Below are 21066 nucleotides of genomic sequence, written 5' to 3'. Positions count from 1 at the left end.
AATCATCTCTCTGTTATGTATTATTTTATTTGTTATTTTGAATGTATAATGTAAGCATCTGAGTGTGTTCCTCTTTGTTGGATTTTGTGTTTGTGTCCGGATGAGACTTATAGGTGATCTCAAACTAAGTACATTGGTGGTATGCTCTTGGAATCTACATCTGATCCCTGTTTGTTCCCAGTTCCCCTGTCTTTTTTTTTTCTTTGGTGCTTTAATTGTAATTCTAGAATTTTTACTATCCCATTTTCTTCCTTTTTACTGGCGCTGATATAACCTAAATGTGTTGCATGCTCTGTAAAACCCTTATATAAACAAAACAAACTTGTCCACCCAGCAGTGATTGGGTAGCTAGATCTGTTAGAAAAGTACTGTGTAATAGACAGTGTCTTATCCAAAGGGTAAAAGGTAATTGCTATTGTATATATGGAGACAGGGATTAACTGGGGCTCTAAGTAAGGGGCCTAACAGTTCTGAAAGAACACTTTTACTTTACCAATGGAAGGTCTGTGAGTTACGGATCAATTTCAAACAACTTTTGGTATTTACCATTGTCACTGCTGCCATCATGATTTTTGATGTAATGCCTCTTAATGCAAAAATAATTTTTAAAATGAATAAATACAGTACAGTATGCATTCCTCTTCCTCTTATTCCTAGTTTTCACGGATTCCTCTTACAAATCTTGATATCTGAAATTGATAAATTTTCCTATTTTCTTTATATTATACGAATTTCACAGATTCTTCATCTTAAATAGTTTGTCCAAGCAAGGAAGAGGAGTGCATGCAGCACTGTGAATCTTGTAATGTTTAACTTGAAAATCATTGAAACATTGAATTGATATGCTAACACCCTCTACAGCACTGCATTTACTGATCAGAAAAATAAATATATGTTAAATTTAGATTATTTTTTCATAATTTATTTTTAAGAACGACAGCATTAAATTAAAAATGGATCGCTTATCGTTTATCCATCAACAACCCCAGTACAATTCATCAAGCATTGGACAAAATTATACTTTGTGTAGTACTTCACCGGTGAAAATTTTCCAACACAATACAGTAGTTACTTATTTGTATCAGGTCAACTAAGTTAAGAAAATTCAAAGTCTTGTTTTTCCTTTTCTTTTTTCTTTCCCCTCCAATTCTAAATGATTCTGTCTATGAAAGAAAATTTACTCCTTTCGAAACGTTAAGAAAATGACCTGAAGCATTTGTGTGACGTGACAAATTAGTCGACTTGAGATAAATAAAGTTAGTACTGTGAATGAATTGCTAAACATCGTGAGTTTTATAACAGCTTCCATTAATTACCTAATAAAAACATACAGTACGGAATTGTGGTGGGGGGGGGGGGGGGCTCAGCTCCTTGTTTAGTTGCTAAATAAAACAAAATGAACAAATAATAATTGGCATACTTAATTTTGTTGTTGATTTTTGTTCTTTTCATCTATTGAAAACTCTTCACAAATGAAAAAACTGATGGATTTTGAATGTAACATAACATGCATTGAATGCCTGTCACTGTCTGGAAATACACAGTAATGCATTGCAAGCACTGTCAAATACATAATATTAATATAAGCCAACAAACATCAAGAAGTGACAGTTTTTTTTTTTTTAATGGTACTTTAAAATAATGTCACACTTCAAAGGTGCTCATCAAAATGTTTAAAAATAAATAATACAATCATTTAAATGTTTTTTTTTTGTACCAAATTTACACATTAATTTTAACATACTTATTGCCTTACTTAAATTTCTCTCTTCTTTTTTTTTTTGTGTGTTTGTGTATGCATTGTTTTCTTCTTTTTTTTTTCCCTCTTACTTATGAATGATAGTTATGAATATGCTCTGCTCTGTCCACAAGTCAGCGTGGTTTGAGCTTGTGAAAGGGATCATCGTTATTATACATTGGATCCTGCTCTAGTCTTTGCTAATGACCTTATGTGGTTTTTATTACCATTATTATTATTATTATTATTATTATTATTATTATTATTATTATTATTATTATTATTTTATTATTATTATTATTATTATTATTATTATTATTATTATTATTATTATTATTATTATTATTATTATTATTATTATTATTATTACCATTGTTATCACTTGATTATAATTATTATGCAATGCTAAAACTTGTGTTGATAATTTACATTGGCAAAATAAAAATGAAAAATAATAATAATAAATAAATGTATATCGATGATGAAAAAAAAAAAAGCAAATTTTTTAAAATGAAAAGATAATTCCAAGCAATGTTAACCGATTAAGGGATGCATTAACTTGGCTGTACAGTCATTATTTATTTTCACATATAAAAATGAAAAGGAGAAGAGAGAGAGAGAGGGAGAAATGTTTTTCAAAAAATTCATCTGTTGTCTCGTCATGTGATTCACTTTGGTGCATAATTTATTTGTTCTTCATCTCGATACTATACTATATTTGTCATGATGATGATGATGCGATTTTGATGGATTGATTGATTGATAGTTAGGTGTTTTGAAAGGAAAATGCATGCCTTTATTTGCCAGACTTTGTTATTCCGAGGACAGGCCTTAACGGGACGTTCTTATAAGTGTTACAAATGCTGTTTAACTCATGAGAAACAAGCAAACCGTAATAGTAATATCAGCAGCTGTTGTGTTGTTGGGGGCTATATATGATAGGATAGTATGCTCTTGGCATCCTTATCTGTTTCCTTTTTAACCAATTCCCCTTTGTCTTACCTTTTCTTGGGTGCTTTAATTGTAATTCTAGAACTTTTAACTATCCCATTTTCTTCTTTTTTACTGGTGCAGATTTGACCTTAATGTGTTGCTAGTGCCGTAAAACCCTTAAAAACGAACAAACATACAAAACAGGTCTCCTCTGATGGCATTACATATTTTTAACTAGTGTATCTTTCTCCTATGTGTTGGTTCGACCTAAAACCTCAGCAAACACCCTTATATTGTATAAGCAGAGCAACAAAAATTCTCTGGTCAATTTCTATTGTTTTTCGGTTTGTTTTGGGGTTTTTTCTTCTTCTTTCTCTGACATTAATTCTACTCGGCAACAGGAAAGAATTTATCATGGAAATTTTTTTTTTTTTACAGCTGAGCCAAAAATAAAGAAAACCTTTTTATCAGTATTAAAAGTAGTAGGCAATTTTTAATATGTGTGGCTGGCTGAGAAAACCCAGAAAGATGCGCAAATTTCAGAAATTGAGTTACGCATGCATAGGTGTAGACCACATCTTTATGATAATTTACCAGTTTAAATTTTCTTTCTTTATCTATTAGAACCCAAGTTATGAATTTTTTTCTGAATAAAATTTGTTGCTATGGGAAACACTTTATCTTCGATTTGATATGACCTGAATGTGTTGCAAGCGCTGTAAAACCTTTAAAAACAAACAAACAAAGCCTGTTGTGAATGGATGCAGGAAAATATTGTGATGACAAAGATATGAATATCGCTGTTTGATCCAATTTTGATTTATAATGGGGTTTTGTCATTGATTGTAAAGTAGACTTCTCAAATACAAAGTTTTCCTTGAAGTCTTAAACATATATATATATGACTGCTTGAACTTTTGAAACATGTAAATTAAATAGTAGTGGCAATAGAATGAACATTCTCTCTGTCTTTCTTTTCTCTCTATCTCGTAAATAGTAGTGGCAATAGAATGAAAATTCTCTCTCTCTCTCAATTTATTGAATTGTATATAATGTTATTGTCTGGGTAGGCTCTTTGACCTCCCATGGTAGGCAGGTCACGCTTTGTCTTCTATCCCCTTACATCTGTTTTCCGATTTGCTTTCTGATTCTGTCTTTGTCATGGAATGGGATAACTTGGTTTTGTCCTAGCCCTGGCCGGAGTCCTTGATTGTGAGAGAACCAGTCAAATGTCAAGTTAAGTTATAGTTTTGGGAGATGATATTTTTTTTCCCTTGTAAATCCTCTCTCTGTTATGTATTGTTAGACATGTTTTGAATGTATAATGTATGCATTTGAGTAGAATCCTGCGCTTGTGTCTGGATGAGATTTTTAGGTGATCTCAAACTAAGTACAATGACAGTATGCTCAGGGAATCTGCATCTGTTCCCTATTTGTACCATTCCCCTTTGTCATACTTTTTCTTGGCTTAATTGTAAATCTAGAATCTTTTGACTGTTTCATTTTCTTCCTTTTTACTGGTGATGAAATGACCTAAATTCAACAACCAGCAACATGCAAATTTGAAACACATTAGCTTTGATACGACGCCTATAATTTATCTCAGAAAAATGTAATAAATAGGCATGTGGGGAAAAGTAACCTGGGTGAACTACAGATAAAGTCATGGTTGGGGTTGAGTGAGTTAATGTGTCTTCTATCCCCCTATTTCTGTTTTCCAACATTCTATTTTGTCTTGGAATGAAATTACTGAGTTTTGTACTGGTCCAAGCTGGGAGGGAAATAGTGAAATGTATAGTAAGATCATATTTTTTGTATTGTAAATCATCTCTGCTATGCACTGTATTATGTTTTGTTTACGTATTTTATATGATTTGTAAACATTTGAATGTGTTGCCCTTAGTGGGGTCCTGTGCTTGTGTCAGGATGAGACATTTAGGTGATCTCAAACTAGGTGCACCGATTGTAAGCTCTTGGAATCTACATCTGTTCCCTATTTTAACCAATTCCCCTTTGTCTTCCTTTTTCTTGGGTATTTTAATTGTAATTCTAGAACCTTTTTACTGGCGCTGATATGACTGTGACCTTAATGTGTTGCAAGAGCCGTCAAACCCTTAAAAAAAAAATAAAAAAAAAATATGAAAGATATTGTTACTTTATCTGCATGTGCTCTTTGAATTTGGATATGCGTGTTGTAAGATATTATGACAATGTGCGTGTTTGCTTGTTGAATTTTGATACAACTGTATGATTTTGTTACCGTGTTCGTGAGTGTGTGTTGTGTCATGTGCGTAGGATTGTATGATTTTGTTACCGTGTGTGTGTCGTGTCATGCGCATACGATTGTATGATTTTGTTACCTTGTGTGTGTCGTGTCATGCGCGTACGATTGTATGATTTTGTTACCGTGTGTGTGTCGTGTCATGCGCATACGATTGTATGATTTTGTTACCGTGTGTCGTGTCATGCGCGTACGATTGTATGATTTTGTTACCGTGTGTGGTGTGTGTCGTGTCATGCGCGTACGATTGTATGATTTTGTTACCGTGTGTGTGTCGTGTCATGCGCATACGATTGTATGATTTTGTTACCTTGTGTGGTGTGTGTCGTGTCATGCGCATACGATTGTATGATTTTGTTACCTTGTGTGTGTCGTGTCATGCGCATACGATTGTATGATTTTGTTACCGTGTGTGTGTCGTGTCATGCGCGTACGATTGTATGATTTTGTTACCGTGTGTGTGTCGTGTCATGCGCGTACGATTGTATGATTTTGTTACCGTGTGTGTGTCGTGTCATGGGCGTTTGACTTTTTATTTTTTAAACCTTCCGTGAGAGTATTGTAAAACAGCAAAAACATGTTTGGTTTTGATGATGAATCGTGAAAAATTGTCTCCCCTTGTCGTCATGTCATGTGAAGTCTGGTATCATTATTATATTTACTGTGTCGTCCTATGGACTTGATGGATAAATCGCGTGACTGCTGTATTTTGTACTTGTATAATAACATGATATATTATTGTTTTGACATTGAAAATGTATAAAACTGTTCTCTCATGATCCCATTGACTTGTAATAAAAACTGAAATCTACAACCCAATTTTGACTTTTTATCTTTTATAAACACCTGGTGGTGAATGGAATATGAGCTTGAGCTTGTTTTTTTTCTCGTGCGGTTATGTGGTCTTGTGGTTTCGGATTGGAAGGTCCTGGGTTCGAGCCTCGTTTAGCGCATAGTTCTGGGTGGGGTTCCTGACCTTCCATAGTGGGCAGGGAGGCACTTCTGTGTCTTCTATCCCCCTGTATCTGTTTTCCAACATGCTTTTTCTCTTTGTCTTGGCCATGGCCGGATACCCTAGCTGAGAGGGAAACAGTCGAATGTATAGAGTTTTGGGAGATGATATTTTTTTCCTTGTAAATTGTAAATCATCTCTCTGTTATGCACTGTATTGTTTTATTTACATATTGTATATATGATTTGTAAACATTTGAGTGTATTCCTCTTTGTTGGATTTTGTGCTTGTGTCCAGATGAGACTGAAACGTGATCTCGAAAGTACATTGGTGGTATGCTCTTGGAATCTACATCTGACCCCTATTTGTTCCCAGTTCCCCTGTCTTACTTTTTCTTGGGTGCTTCAATTGTAATTCTCGAACTTTTTACTATCCCATTTTCTTCCCTTTTACTGGCGCTGATATAACCTAAATGTGTTGCAAGTGCAGTAAAACGCTTAAAAACATAAAAAAACATTACTTTTCTAGTGTGCTTTTACTTTTAGTTGTAAATCTATAATTTTTTTACTCTCCCTTTTTCTTCTTTTTTACTGGCGCTGTTACTGTTATGACATTAATCTGTCATCTACATTTTTTGCGGCCGCAAATTTCCCAAAATTGGCAAATCGCGGCAAATTTTGGGAAAATTGGCAAATCGCGTGTCAAATTTTGGGAAAAAAAAAGAAGCGAAAACAAAATAACGAAAAAAAAGGTGCGAAACTTGAGAAATGTTGCAGCTAAGGGAAGCTACCCTCTACGGATAATGATCCTTTAAAATCTTTGTAACAACGCTATTGTGTAAATTAATAAATGTAGCCTTAAATATTTTTTTTCTGTATCGCGTGTTAATTTTTACTGAAACGCTTAGTTCTCTTCGGCAAATTTTTGTGTTTTTTTTTGGCAACTTTTGGCAAATTTTAGGTCCCAATTTGGCAAAAAATGCAGATGACAGATTAATGTGTTGCAAGGGCCGTCAAACCTTTAAAAACATTTTTTTAAAACAACTTTATCAGTCCACATAGCCTAGTAGTTCTATCTCTTCTATTCTCCTATATCTGGATGAGGTCTTTTGACCTCCGATGGTGTGCAGGAGGTCACATAATATGTATTCTATCCCCCTACATGTTTTCTGACTTGCTTTCTGTCTTTGTCATTTAAGCCTTGAATACGGCCAGACATTTCACCAGATTGAGAAGGCGGGCCCATCGAACCAGAGTCTATATGACATTGAAAACTGAGATGAAAGTCTGAATCATGAAATGTATAAGAAGACTAAGAGTGGACCACAAGACCAGCAGCAATCAAACTGGCAAAAAAAAAAAAAAAAAAAAAAGGGGGGGGGGGGGGGGAAGATAGAGAGTGCTCTGATCACTTGTATGCATTGAATTCGCCCAGACATTTCAACAGATTGAGATGGTGGGAACCATCGAGCCAGAGCCTATAAGACATTGAAAACTGAGATGAAAGTCTCAATCATGTAATGTATAAGAGTAAGAGTGGACCACAAGACCAGCAATCAAACTGGCAAAAAGAGAGAGAGTGCTCTGATCACTTGTATGCATTGAAATCGCCCAGACATTTCAACAGATTGAGATGGTGGACCCACGGAGCCAGAGGTTCTATAGCATGAAACGGGCGCAGGTCAATCGCAAAGTACTTTCCACCAGATCTAACAATCCCAGCTGTCTAATGAATGTGAAGTGGACAGGGGGGGGGGGGGGGGGGGGGGGGTGTGTCGAAAAATATCTCAACTTCACCCGGGATCAATACCAGTCCTTTTGCTTTTGAACCAAAAGCTCTACCAACTGAGCCATTAGGAGCCCCGAGCCAGATATTAGCGCCAAGGAAAAGAAGGAATGTAACTTTTGACCAGTGGGAACAGCTGCTATCTATACCCCCGCTGAAATCAAAATATGATTACGGTTAGACTATCAAAAGCTGGCAGTAAAGAGAGGTTTTACTGTAGGACAAAACAAAACATCTTAAAACGCTCAATATCTCAAATAAATACACTTTATTTTTTCTTCCTCCTTATCACATTTCCATCATTAGGGTTTCTCTTGGTCCAATAGGTTGAATTCTTATTGTGAAACCCAAGCTGTGAGGCACGACTAGCCACGTCGTTGTATTTAAAGGGACTGCTTGTCATAAAGAGGTCGTCGGACATGACGTCAAACTGTTGTCTGGCCTTCTTGGAAATCCGTTGTTGTGGGACGGGCTGGTCTTCCACTATCACAGGGTTGCGGGCGTACTTGCCACCAGATGGTTTGGGCAGAGGATACTGGGAAGGGAAAAAAGGAAAGAAGAAAATAACTGATCACAGTTTCACATAATTTTTTGATAATTATCTCTTTCATTCAACTAACACAAAAATATATTTTTTTTATCACTCAAACACAATAGCAGTAGCAGTCACAGGCGTTTATTGCTTTCAGTTTAGTTCGCCAGGTAAATCTAGCCAGTCTAGTGATGATGAGTCATAGCTTTACACTGAGAGAGGGAAACAATTTTTTTCGCAGTTTTGATCGATTTTTTCTGAATTTCAAACTAATGTAGTGTTGCCGTTATTAAGTGTATCGAAAATATTTTTATACTACCAAACAGTTTATTAACAGAGTTTTCATTGATTATTTAATCATTATTATGTTGTTAAAAAGCAAGAGGAATAACCCATGAAATTGATACATAAATTTAAGTGAATTAAAATTTTTAAGAGAATATTTTAACATGTTCAACACTTAAGATTTTAAAACAAAAGTAATGGAAATGATGTTGAATATCTGTAGAATGTAGACATATAAATTTTATACTAGTAGATTGAGGCGTTTTTGAGATATCAATTCACCTGTACGTAAAAGTAAGGATTTTGAGTAAGGTAAAACTGAAATCCAATCACAGCATTGTCTTAATAGACATTTTTTTTAATAAACCAGAAACATAGTCAAATGTGATTCACTTTTATTTATCCCAGAATCAACGAATTATAAGAATTCCATTAAAAATTGTAATATAAGGACATTCATTTAAAGACAATCAAAACCACTAAGAAAATCTTAAAGAGTTCTTATAATTTTCATAACCTTATTTTTGAGATATCCATGTCCATTACTTTTTTTTATCTACTTGACTTGCACCTCTTTTAATTTGTGTGCCATATAGACTGCATATAGCACATCACTGGTGAAAGATTAGGATCATATTCACCTCATTAAGTATTGTTTCTTGTTCAGAGTTTTCTCATTGAACCAATGCATCGCATTTCTCTAAATTATGTACCAGTGAGATACATTTCTCACAAATTGAAATATTTAAATATGTCAGAATTTCACATTTATATTTATAGTCAATTGTTGATAACGTCTAGAGTGTTTTAATCCTCTCAGCACGGCTCTGTACTCTTTCACAACAAATTCGACATATTTCATTTGTACTGGTGTGATGACCGTCTTCAGTGTGTCTCTCCATAACCTGAACAGAACTTAAATAAGTAAATTTAAGAAATATCTAAAATTTCCGCTTAAATTCAATGAAATCAAACTAAATAAATGTCTCTTATCATCACTATCTAGTTTTATTATTGGATTTCTAAAATATCATGAAATATTCTCCTCTTTGTTGGTAACAAAAATAATTATTGAGATTCCTTTCCACACCCTCTATTCTTAAATCCCTGAATCTACATAATAAAGTATATATCATATGAAAGATAATTTTATCTACTTTTCTCTGATCCCTCACACTTGATGGTAAAAAGTGTTGATTTGATATTTTGAATTTTTAAATATTTCCTAAACTTATAATTTTAATATTTATTTCATAAAAAACTCTGATTATTCAAAAGAGCAAAACACAAACTTATCATTTAATGATGTAAACAAAAATAATTGCGTCTTGTAGAGGAAAAGCTGGTCTTTGAATCCATATATGTTTGAAAATTATGAAAAAGATGCTGCGTCTACAATAGGCTGAGAAAATTGAGCATTTTGATGAAATTTCTACTACTCTCTGCCTGAGAGAAATTCAAAGCGATGAGATTTACCTGCAGACATAATTTATTGCCAGTGCACCCCGTCTTGACAGCTGTTATCACTGTGGTTGACGGTGGATTGTTTACATTACTTGACGGTAGCCAGTGAGGGAAGAAGTAACTAAACTGAAAGTTTGGGCCCTATTTAAACGGCTGTGCAGTAAGTTCATGCGATAAATAATTTCTTTAGCAAACAACACACTGTTCATTATATTTACATTTTATGATGTACAAAAGAAATTTGAATCAGTTAAAAGTTGGCTGTATCGGATCGTAATGAATTTGACGATTATCCTATAGTTGGTATGGAGAGGGTTAAACCAAACCACTTACTATAGTTCCTCTGGTGTTGATTCTGTAATTCTTGGACAGATAGTACCTGAGAGAACCATCCTCGTTGAGACTCGTCGTCAATCGTCTCAAGGTTTTATTTCCACAGTGAGGACAAAACGCTTTGCTGGTGTCTTTGGTTACCCTGAAAGTGAAAGTAGAGTAAAACAGAACTGAAACACGTGATGACAGGAATTGCAAAAACAAAGAATGTTTTGGGTTTCTTCATTCATTCAAATATATCCAAAAAAAAAAAAAATTAGAAAAGAAAATAGAAAGCAAAGCAAGCAAAAAAATTGCATTTGTAATTAAGTTATCGGAAAAAGCTACAACTTAATGGCCTGAACTTTCATCAAGGAACATGTTTGACAAACCATAACCAACTGAAAACTTCTCTAAAAATCCCAAAATCTCTGAATTCCACAAAAGATTACCATCCCTGTTGTAAATAGAGAAATTAAGCAGCTAGCACTGGTGTAAGATAAAGAAAGATATATGGAAAAATGAGAATGAAACAGTGCCAGTCAGAGCAAGAAAGAAAAATATCCCCCCCCCCCCCCCCAAAATGAGTCCTCCTCAACTGGGGATTGAACCTCAGACCTCCTGATTACTGTTGTAAATAGAGAATTCTGGAATGGGAACAAATATTGGGAATGCCAAAATAAGACTGGGGGAGTAGTCATGGCCTCTATAATGAAAAAGTTTTTTTTAAAAAAAAAGCTTTTAAGAAAAATATAGCGCAACATCCACTAAACGCGTTCAAAGCGCTTTACAAGGGGTCACTGACCAACAGCAACATTTAACATGACGCCTGTTAGGCAATTTTTCTGACGGAGACAACACTGTTAATGGGCAGGCACTCATTTTACACCTGAGTACAGTGAGACAATGTGAGTAAAGAGCTTAATCTAAGGACTCATATATGCGCAGAGCGAGACTCAAACCCACGGCGAAAGCGAGTATCATACCACAAGACCACAATATTATTGAAGTATATTATATTTAAAATATCCAATCACGACAAATCGTGAATGTCCAACACTTACCTAAAACAGGCATGACAGCGGAGGACAAATGTCCGGACACGCCTGAGGAGCTTCCCTTCAGCCGAAATGACGCACATGTTCATTTGTATCAACACATTCTGAGGAATAAAGTTATATGAACAAGGGTAAAATTTAGAATTATTATAGAGGCTGTTTTCTAACAGCGACAAATAGTTCTTTTGAGTAAATTGGACTGCAGATACAATGGAAAGATGTCAAGGGGAATGAAATAGATAAACAAGTATAATGTATTAAACGTTTTCACCAATTTACCATGTTCTAGGCCCTTCATAATATATCAGTATTCCTTTTCTGCAGGCCAAAGTTACATTAAATTATACACCTACACCACAAGTTGATAGCAGGGTACCATTTTTGTACTAGTAGTTTTACAATTACCACCTCCCCTTGGCTGGATACTCATTCACAAGCGGATCAAATGAGGCAATACCTGCCAAGTCCCCACCTGTAAACAAAACGCAGGTGTCAGATGATGGCCATCAATCCATAGATCACCAGACCTGCCAACCCTTCACATTCCAAAAGTGGAACCAGAAGGCCTGAAAATAGGAATTTAAGACAAAAAATAGGAATTTCACCTCTTTCAACACCCCCCCCCCCCCCCCAACCCTCTTTGCTATTGTTTTTATTCTTACCATTATCATCATATTTTTTTTGAAAATCGGAATTTTAGAGTCAATGACGGAATAGTACAAAAAGGAAGAGTGAAAATAGGAATGATTCCGCCAAAAGCGAAAGGGTTGGCAGGTATGGATCACCCAACATCTCTTGACTCCACTACAACACCAAGCATCGAGCCTTCCATTCTTCAACCTCAACGCCACTATAAGACAAAAATAAAAGACGATATAAAATTGAATGTAAGCTTCAATTTAATATACGAAAACAGATAAAATGGACGTTTAAGGTTTTCCCTTTATCGATAAAACAGGATGAATGAAACACTATAGACGAATGAGATAATGTGGTAGTAGCGTTGTTAAGATGAATAAACAAAACCATTGGTGTGTTTGTTTATTCACCTTAACAATGCCATATCACATTATCTCAATGTCTGTAGTGTTAAATTCATCCTGTTATGTCGATAAAGGGGAAACCCGAAACGACCATATGAACTGTTTTCGTATATTAAATTGAAGCTTACATTAAATTTCCCATTGTTATTTACATCTCACCTAAAACAGACCTTGTAAATGAACAAAAACATCCCTCTTAACTCTCCCTTTACCTTTCCTTTACAAACGTATGGAGCCTTTGTTGTATCAATTCCAATAATACTCATTTTCCAGAGACCCACTGTGGTTTTCTTCATGGAGACAGGAAAAGCTGCTAAAGTGTCAAATGAGGTGTGAAAAAACCTTGAAAAATGCTAGAAAAAACTGGACTTTTGGCATCCCCGATTTAGTTCTTTTATTAGCATGAATATATTACCCAAAAATATAATCGTTGAACTCGAGAACTTCTTGTTAACCAACTTCTGTGATGATTCATCCAATCAAACCCCCCCCCCCCCAATCCCAACTTTCTTCCTGTAACCAAACTCACTTGCATGGCGAAATCTGTGGTCAAACACCCAACACAAGTCAAACTGTCTTCCCTCTCATCCTCAGCAGTGTCTGCACCCATCGCCTTCTTCACTGCAGCAATATTACTTGGTGTGATCCAGCCATCATCATCATCTTCCTCCTCTTCTTCTTCCCCAATCTCTTCTTCCATCGCCTCTACTTCAGGTTTGAAATCGTCCTGATCCGTTTTGCTGTCGCCACCTGCCACGACAACGCCACTGTCATCATTCCCAGAGTTCCCTGTTGAATCCACTTCCTCCTCTTCATCATCTTCAACTTCCTCTACTAGACTGGAAGGGATGTTTTGACCTTCTTTTACTGGCTGATAAAGATAAAGATAAAGAAGAAAACAAAAATGGAGGATAGTGTAGTCTCATTTTTTACTATCGTTTGGTGACATAAATGTAATGTAGTGTGGTGGGTTCTAACCGATATTCACTCAAGGAACAAAAATACATAACATCTGACAAATTGCACACACACAAAAAATAAGTGAATCTTTATAATCCGGAATGAACAAACTCTCCTTACCACCTATTGTAAAATCGTCACATTTGTTACGATGCAACCATGACTTTGCTCATCCAGATTTTCATTTCTTTTTGCAAAAGCTATAAAAACTTGACATTCTGTAATAGAGTTCATATTGTCGAACAATATTATGTATAGAATGTGCTTGTTGCTTTTCTATTTGAGTAAGACGACCATACACTCTTTAGCCCTAATGGATGAAGAAGATATGTTTGTTTTTGTGTTGGGTGGGTGTGAAGTTTTGGGGAAAATTCTGAAAATATCTGGTAAGGAGAGGGATTAGTATTTTACTCCAAAACCATTCCTTGGCCTGAAACAGATAGCCATTACTTGCACCTACTGGGAAGCAATAATGCAAATTCGAAATAAATCAAATATCTAAAAGCCTAACAGGCTTAAATTTGTCTACGTGAATTAAATTGAAGCTTCCAGTGCTGCCAATCCTAGCCCATGTAAATGGTACAATAGAGAGTCAATATGAGGAAAGATTTTGAAAAAATGCGTAAATCCTTCAAAAGCTATGATTAACACTAAATTTGAAGATGGGCAATGGGGATGATCTATATTACCTTCCCATGCACTCGAGGTCATTTAAAGTGATGCACATAGTGAAAAGTTCATAGTATAGCTTTTGAAATGTCTAAAACCATGATTGGTCATTTTGTTCAGCTTGAGACATGGGCATGTTTACAACTTTCATTAAAAAAAAGCAGTGTGTTTATATTTGTTAAGACCAACCTATGGACAGCAACAAATCATGTGATTGATGAACAAACCTGAATATAGATCGCTCCCATTATACCATAATAGCAATATCATTATTGATAATTTAAAGTAATATGAATACACATACTCTTTATAGACAAAATAGTATCCACTTCCAAATCTGATATGACCCACCCAGATAATACTATACTGAACTCCCTAAATGAACGTCCACGGCAACAAATAGATAAAAGTGATTAAGTACACTAAATGAGTGTTTGATTGTTAAAAAATGCTTAAACTGCTTAAAAATAAAAACTTAATACATACACTCCTGAGCAAAAATGTGTTAAGAATACGCATTTTTCACGTAAGATTGGCACCACTGAGCTTCTCTTCTATTCTTTCATTGTTAATTACATCTAAGAAGCAGGTACATATATATGCTTTATACTGCCTTTTCGTTGGATAGATAAGGAGAAGAGAAATGGTTTTTATTACCTCTTTCAAGTTAGCAAAGCACAATCCCTCTTTGTCAACAGTTCCTCCCAACTGTTGATTGGCCTGTATGTCAAAGGTAGAGAGAGAGAGAGAGAGAGAAAAGAATCAACATCTACAGGATGGTCACGATGGATTATACAGTGGAACCTCCCGATTACGACACCTCCGAATAACGACAACCTCCTGATAACGACATTGACCCGTGGTCCCGATTTTTTTTCTATTTAAGATCAATAAAAAAAACCTCCAAATAACGACGCACTTTTTGATAAAACCTCCGAAAAACGACATCATTTTGGCGATTTTAGTAGATATCTGACACTAAAAATACCGAGTATGAGTACTCAAAGTTTATAAAAACGATTCCTGCTTGAACCAATGCGAACGCAGTTTTTTTTTTTGACAAATCTTGGCTGATATGCATTAATAAAAACCAAGGTATAAATGTAAGTGTAAGCAAGTAAACACAAAATCTTGGAAAATGCGATATTATGTGGTGATAGAAGTAGTAGTAGTAGTAGTAGTAGTAGTAGTAGTAGTAGTAGTAGTAGTAGTAGTAGTAGTAGTAGTAGTAGTAGTAGTTGTAATATTAATAATAATAATAATAATAATAATAGTGGTAGTAGTAGTAGTAGTAGTAGTAGTAGTAGTAGTAGTAGTAGTAGTAGTAGTAGTAGTAGTAGTAGTAGTAGTAGTAGTAGCAGTAGTAGTAGTGTTTTTGTGGGAGGAGGATGAGGAATTTTATCTAACTCATAGCGTCCGAATTACCTGTTTTTGTTTGTTTTAAAGGGTTTTACAGCGCTTGTGACACATCTATGTCATATCAGCGCCAGGAAGAAAATTGGAGAGTAAAAAACATTCTAGATTTACAATTGAAATGACATAAGAAAAAGTAAGACAAAGGGGAATGGTTGAAATAGGGAACAGATGTAGATTCCAGGAGCACACTATCAGTGTACTCAGTTCAGATCACCTAAAAGTCTCATCCAGACACACGCACAAGAACCCTCTAAGAGGAATACACTACAATGTTTTGTTTGTTTTGTCAATGTTAATAATAACTGGTCCCGCGGGCCTTACCACGCCCACTTTGTCCGCCATCTTGGAAACCTCTAAATAACGACACCTCCGGATAACGACATAAAAACTCAGTCCCGTGGCATGTCGTTATCGGGAGGTTCCACTGTACTACATATTGATATTGATACCACATGTTTGTAATCTTCTAAAGTCTATTTCCTTTTATTATTAATAATATTATCAAAATATCAAAACTTAAAAAAAAAGTCAACAGCTGTTATTAAAAAATAAAATTAAAGTAAACGAAGTAGGTATTGAAAAAAAATATTTAAAAATTGAGCTTTATATAGCGCAATATCCACTAAATGTGCTCAAAGCGCTTTACAAGGGGTCCCTGGTCAACAGCAACATTTAACGTGTAGGATGGGACATGACACCTGTTAACGGCCAGGTACTCATTTTACACCTGAGTACGGTGAGAGAATGTGAGTAAAGAGCCTTTTCCAAGGACTCAACTATGCGCCGAGCGAGAGGCTCGAACCCAGGACCTTCTGATCCGAAAGCGAGTGTCATACCACTAGACCACATAGCCGCACGGTATGTAGGTTGTCATTCTCGTGACAATATCTAGTGACAATCATCTCATACGTTTCTATCCCTGCAGATAAATCCCCAGATAAATGGGAGTCCATCTAAACTCACCCCCGCTTTGGGCTCTGTTTTTATGTGTTTTGTCCCTTTAAATTGTTTCTCAAGGTCATAGGTCAAGGCCAACACTTTCAAGTCCACAGTCGACAACACACTGAAATCTCCTGTCTTCTTGGCAAAGGCTGACACTAGAATAACAGGGAAAATGGAAAATAACGATGATTAAGACAATAATGTAATAAAGGGGTCCCTGATCAACAGCTACATGTAACATGTAGAGCGAGACATGACACCTGTTAGGCGACAACGCTGTCAATGGCCAGGTACTCATTTCACACCTGAGTACAGTGAGAGAATGTGAGTAAAGAGCCTTTTCCAAGGACTCAACTATGCGCCGAACAAGGCTTGAACCCAGGGCCTTCTGATCCAAAACCCAGTGTCATATCACTAGACCACATTGGTATGTATGAAGTAGTGCCAGACAAAGCCCCGAGACAGGCTGATTTTTCGGAATGGTTTTTAAAAATAGCAAGCGTTATGTGTCGCCCTGTAAGATTGATATCTAGTGTTGCGCTCGTGCTCGGTATCACTCAGGAAATTTCATACTAAGACGGTATTGAATTTTGTAAGTTTATTTTTGTAACAACAATGTCTACTGATTATAATAATGATACAACATTGTAAAACTATACTGATGAAAATGATAATGACAAATTAATGAAAGAAAAAATGAAGAAAATAAAAGAAAAATAGCAATAAGAAGAACATTGATAAATAAACAAATCAATAAATAAGCTTTAAAAAAAAAAAGGGAAACTTAAAAAATAATAATACTAGTAAGAAAACACAAATAGAAGTTTAAAAAATGCAATTTTGAAACCAAAAGTTGTTCTTTTTGGGATTTGAACCCAGGACCCTCCAAACAAGAGTCAAACAGCTTAACCACTGTGCTACAGATCCACCCAACTTGTGGAGATATTTAGAACACATTAAAAAAAATATAAATTATGCCTCTTCTGTTTTGTTATTTTTAATGTGATTTGCAAACTAGCAGAAAAAATACAGTTATCTATAGTTTAAGCGACAAAATGCTGGAGGAATATCTAGTGTTACTCTAGGCATCACTCTATCAGATCGTTAAAATTGGCTCAAGAGATGGCTGATATGAAAATAAATAAATAATAAGACCAGAAAAAAAAATGTGACAATAACTCACCAGCAGTAAAAGCCTCTGACGATGGCTCTTTTAGAGTGATCTGATACGGAAGATTTTTTAGTCTCCTTCTGGTTTCAGGATGACGACATTCTGATATGACCTCTGGTACCGTGTACACATTCTCAGCTATCTCCTGAAATGAAAAATATAATATGCAGTACAACAATTAAACCAAAACTCATTTTCTGCACATTGATTAGCTAGGAAGTAAAGTTTACCTGAAATTGGTGGCCATAACCACGACACTGTCTTCTGTTACTTATAAATTCCACTCACCACCAATGAAAAGTCTGATGAATTTTTAAAATATAGAATCTACAGTTTGTACAGACTTCACCCGAAGGTTAAGTTGGAAAATGATGCTAAACATACTAAATACTAAAAGCAACGAAAAATAAAATACGCTGCATTCATAATTCATTTTCAGATACGTTTAGGTATCACTCTGACTCTTATCATACTAGACATCTACTTTCGAACGAGTCAGTAGGGTGCTTCACTCACTCCTCGACAATGTGACAACCAACCAGTTTTCTGTGACAATAATAGCAATTTGACTATTTCCACTATCACTATTCATATATTTTTTTTATATCATCATCATTTTTCAAAAGGAATCATAATGAATACATTTGATGAATGGAGATATGGGCTGACAAAACTGGTTGGCTTGCAATGAATTGGGAGTTTAATAGAAATTCTAAATGTACCCCACACACTTGAAACCAATGTCATATGAAAGAGCTGGCAACACAGATTACAAAACAGTTTGAATTTTGTTTCTATCTTGATTAGAAATGTAGTTACGGCAGTTCAAAGTCTGAAATTTCAGACCGATTTTTACCCCAAAATTAACATTGCAAAGCTGTGACCGAAAACGTGTGATGTTAATAAAAAAATGGTTAAAACAGTCAATATGGAGTTCTTATCATATGTGCATACCAAAATGTTCGTCTTATCGAGGACAATGAATTTACGTTAATAAAGAGGAAGATAAACATTTCAAATTAACACATTATTACACAATATGAAGCAAATGTTACATAATCAAAAACTCGACTAGACGTAAGAAAGAATTTGCTCTATCACTTTTGGATTTATCCCCAATATCTCACTGAAACAATTGCAAATAATTACCCTCTTTTAATTAATACATAGAGAATAAAAAAGGGTTTGAGAGTATTTAAATGAAAAGATATAAACATGTTGTGTAATGACATAATGAGTTTAATTTTACCTATGGCAATTTAATTGCATATAAATAAAATGGTAGATTGAAAACGTTCAAATAAATTGAAACAGATTCCCTATTATAATTAGAAGGAAAGTTCTGGCTTTTAATACTTTAAAAAATTCTGCTGAACCACTTTGGGTTTATTGCTATTACATCATTTGAACTGACAATTAGTATAATTTTATCCCCCCCCCCCCCCCCCCCCCCTTCTCTCTCAATGTATGGGGCTGTGAAAACTAATAGAACTTCTTACCATAATAATTATTAAGGCTAAGGCCTTTGAAATATGGATACAAATGATAAACATATCTAAACATATGGGAAAGAAACTTGATGACTTGATGGCAAAGTAAAATAAAATAAAATTAAAGCAATTGGTATTTTTAAAATATCGATATTATTAATATCGGATTTCACAAAGAGATAAATATACGAACTTTTAAAACAAAAACTATAAAATGCCTATAAATAAAGTTGGAAAGTATGTATTCAAAATAAGAACATAGTAAATAATAGTACTGAAAATATTATGGACTAATTTTAACATAATACACAACTAAATTTAAAATATCGATATCGCTCGGCAGCCATGATGAGAAGATAATGTAAACAAGGCATTTCGGCGCAGAGTTAAACGGTGTCTGCGCATCGATATAGAGCCCTGAAATTTGGCATGAATAAAGTTTAATGTTATTCTAAAAATAAACGTTTAAATTTTAAAAACACACGCGATCAATAAAAAAAAAATGCATTTGAAAATTGCCAAATTTTAACTTCATATAACTTCTGGAATTAGTAATGGTTTTCCTTAATTAGCACCATTTAAAAGGAAATTGAAAGACGAAAATAATGATACCAAAATATCTGCGATATTCCTCTTTATAACGAAGTTATGCATCTTTAATTGAACCCCCCAAAACGCGAACGGCAATTTCCAGTCACAACTTTCCTATGGGCGAGTTGGGTCAAAATTTGACTGCCACTGCTGCTGCTCACTAAACTGCCTACAATGAAAGCATCATATGTATACAGTGTGAGTACTGTACTGTACTGCTGAGAGCCAACTTCTTTTTTTTTTTTTTGTCAGAGATGAGAATGAGAATTTAGTGGTGAAGAGTGAAGAACGGTAAAAACAAATCTTTTTTGGGATTATTTCAATTTTAAATTATAATTCAGACTTGATCACATGTAAAGTAAGCTTCATAATAAAAAAAATTGATACAACCAATCAATAGCACTGTGATCAAGACTCTTCACAAGTCTCAACCACGTAGTCGTTAAGTCTCTTACTCTTACAAATTACAAGTCGAAACATTTCACTTTCACTTTCAGTTTCAGTCCCTTCAGTTTCATCAGCTCCCTCCCAACATTATTTACGACTTTTACATGTTATCAAATAAAATCCGGTGGTTGATATCTCGGAATTAAGTTTATTAAATTAATGAAAACACAGCTGTTTAACTTACTCTGAGAGGCGCGTTAGCAATAAAAGCACCAGTATCAGCAACAACGTGAGTTACTGAAGGAGCCATTTTGTTTGTTTACAACACGAAAGGGAGACAAATTGATCCTAATTTTGCAGTGTACCTGTAAGAAATGCCAGATAATTTTTATCAAAAGCTTCAGAAAATGAATAAAGATATGAAAAAGTACCATGTGAAATTTTCACCAAATGGAGAAAGGCCCATATTCATAGCACAATAAGCGGTAGTCAATAACAACGGAGTTTTTGTTTGTGCAACTTTCATGAGAGTTTGTATACGCTATTTAAACATGTCTGTTGTATAGTAAAATAAAAGGAGTAAAAATGACTCTTATAAAAGATACAAAACAAAGTAAGAGGCATTTCAGCCTTTGGCTTTCTTCAGGTAAACAAGAAAAGGAGGCAACCTTATCCACAGAAATAAGAAATGCATAAAAAGGAAGACAATAAGACTTTTCTAGCTTTTTTCTCTTTTTTATATTATACTTTTTTTCTCACTCGGCTACATTGCCCCGACTCCTCCCGCCCGAAACTTGACAAATCTATCTTAAAGAACAATCTATTTGAATTGCAACACCCAGGGCTGTGGGAAAGGGGGGGGGGGTATACAAATTTAAACGGCCATTCCCTCTAGGACACTCGTACAATAAATCTCTTTCTATCCGGACAAACGTGCTAACTGGTTAAATGGCATCCCATCTCTTGAGCCAATTTTAACGGTCTTTGTAACTAAGCAACAAGCACACGAAACAGAATGGACGGAATATCATGTATATGTATTATACTATGTCGGTCA

At 35.0% G+C, this 21066-nt stretch overlaps 1 protein-coding gene across 1 annotated transcript; it reads right to left on the bottom strand.

Annotated features, from left to right (window-relative positions):
• Window positions 1-7940: 7940 nt before the first annotated feature.
• LOC144976642 (RNA-binding protein NOB1-like) lies at window positions 7941-20376 on the bottom strand. The gene is made up of 8 exons (XM_078920943.1): window positions 20254-20376; window positions 17554-17686; window positions 16392-16525; window positions 14670-14732; window positions 12913-13254; window positions 11347-11444; window positions 10304-10445; window positions 7941-8224 (listed from the first exon to the last, which is right to left on the bottom strand). Exons 1-8 carry the CDS (start codon window positions 20317-20319, stop codon window positions 7958-7960), a joined length of 1245 nt encoding a protein of 414 aa, XP_078777069.1. The 5' UTR covers window positions 20320-20376; the 3' UTR covers window positions 7941-7957.
• Window positions 20377-21066: the final 690 nt, after the last annotated feature.

This window comes from Berghia stephanieae, chromosome 7 (genome assembly GCF_034508935.2).
Source record: "Berghia stephanieae isolate SIO BIC M18660-M18661 chromosome 7, UCSD_Bste_1.3, whole genome shotgun sequence".
Classification (NCBI taxonomy): Eukaryota; Metazoa; Mollusca; class Gastropoda; order Nudibranchia; family Aeolidiidae; genus Berghia; species Berghia stephanieae.
The sequence above is the reverse complement of the archived record's forward strand: the minus strand, read 5'-3'. Positions and strand labels throughout refer to the sequence as shown.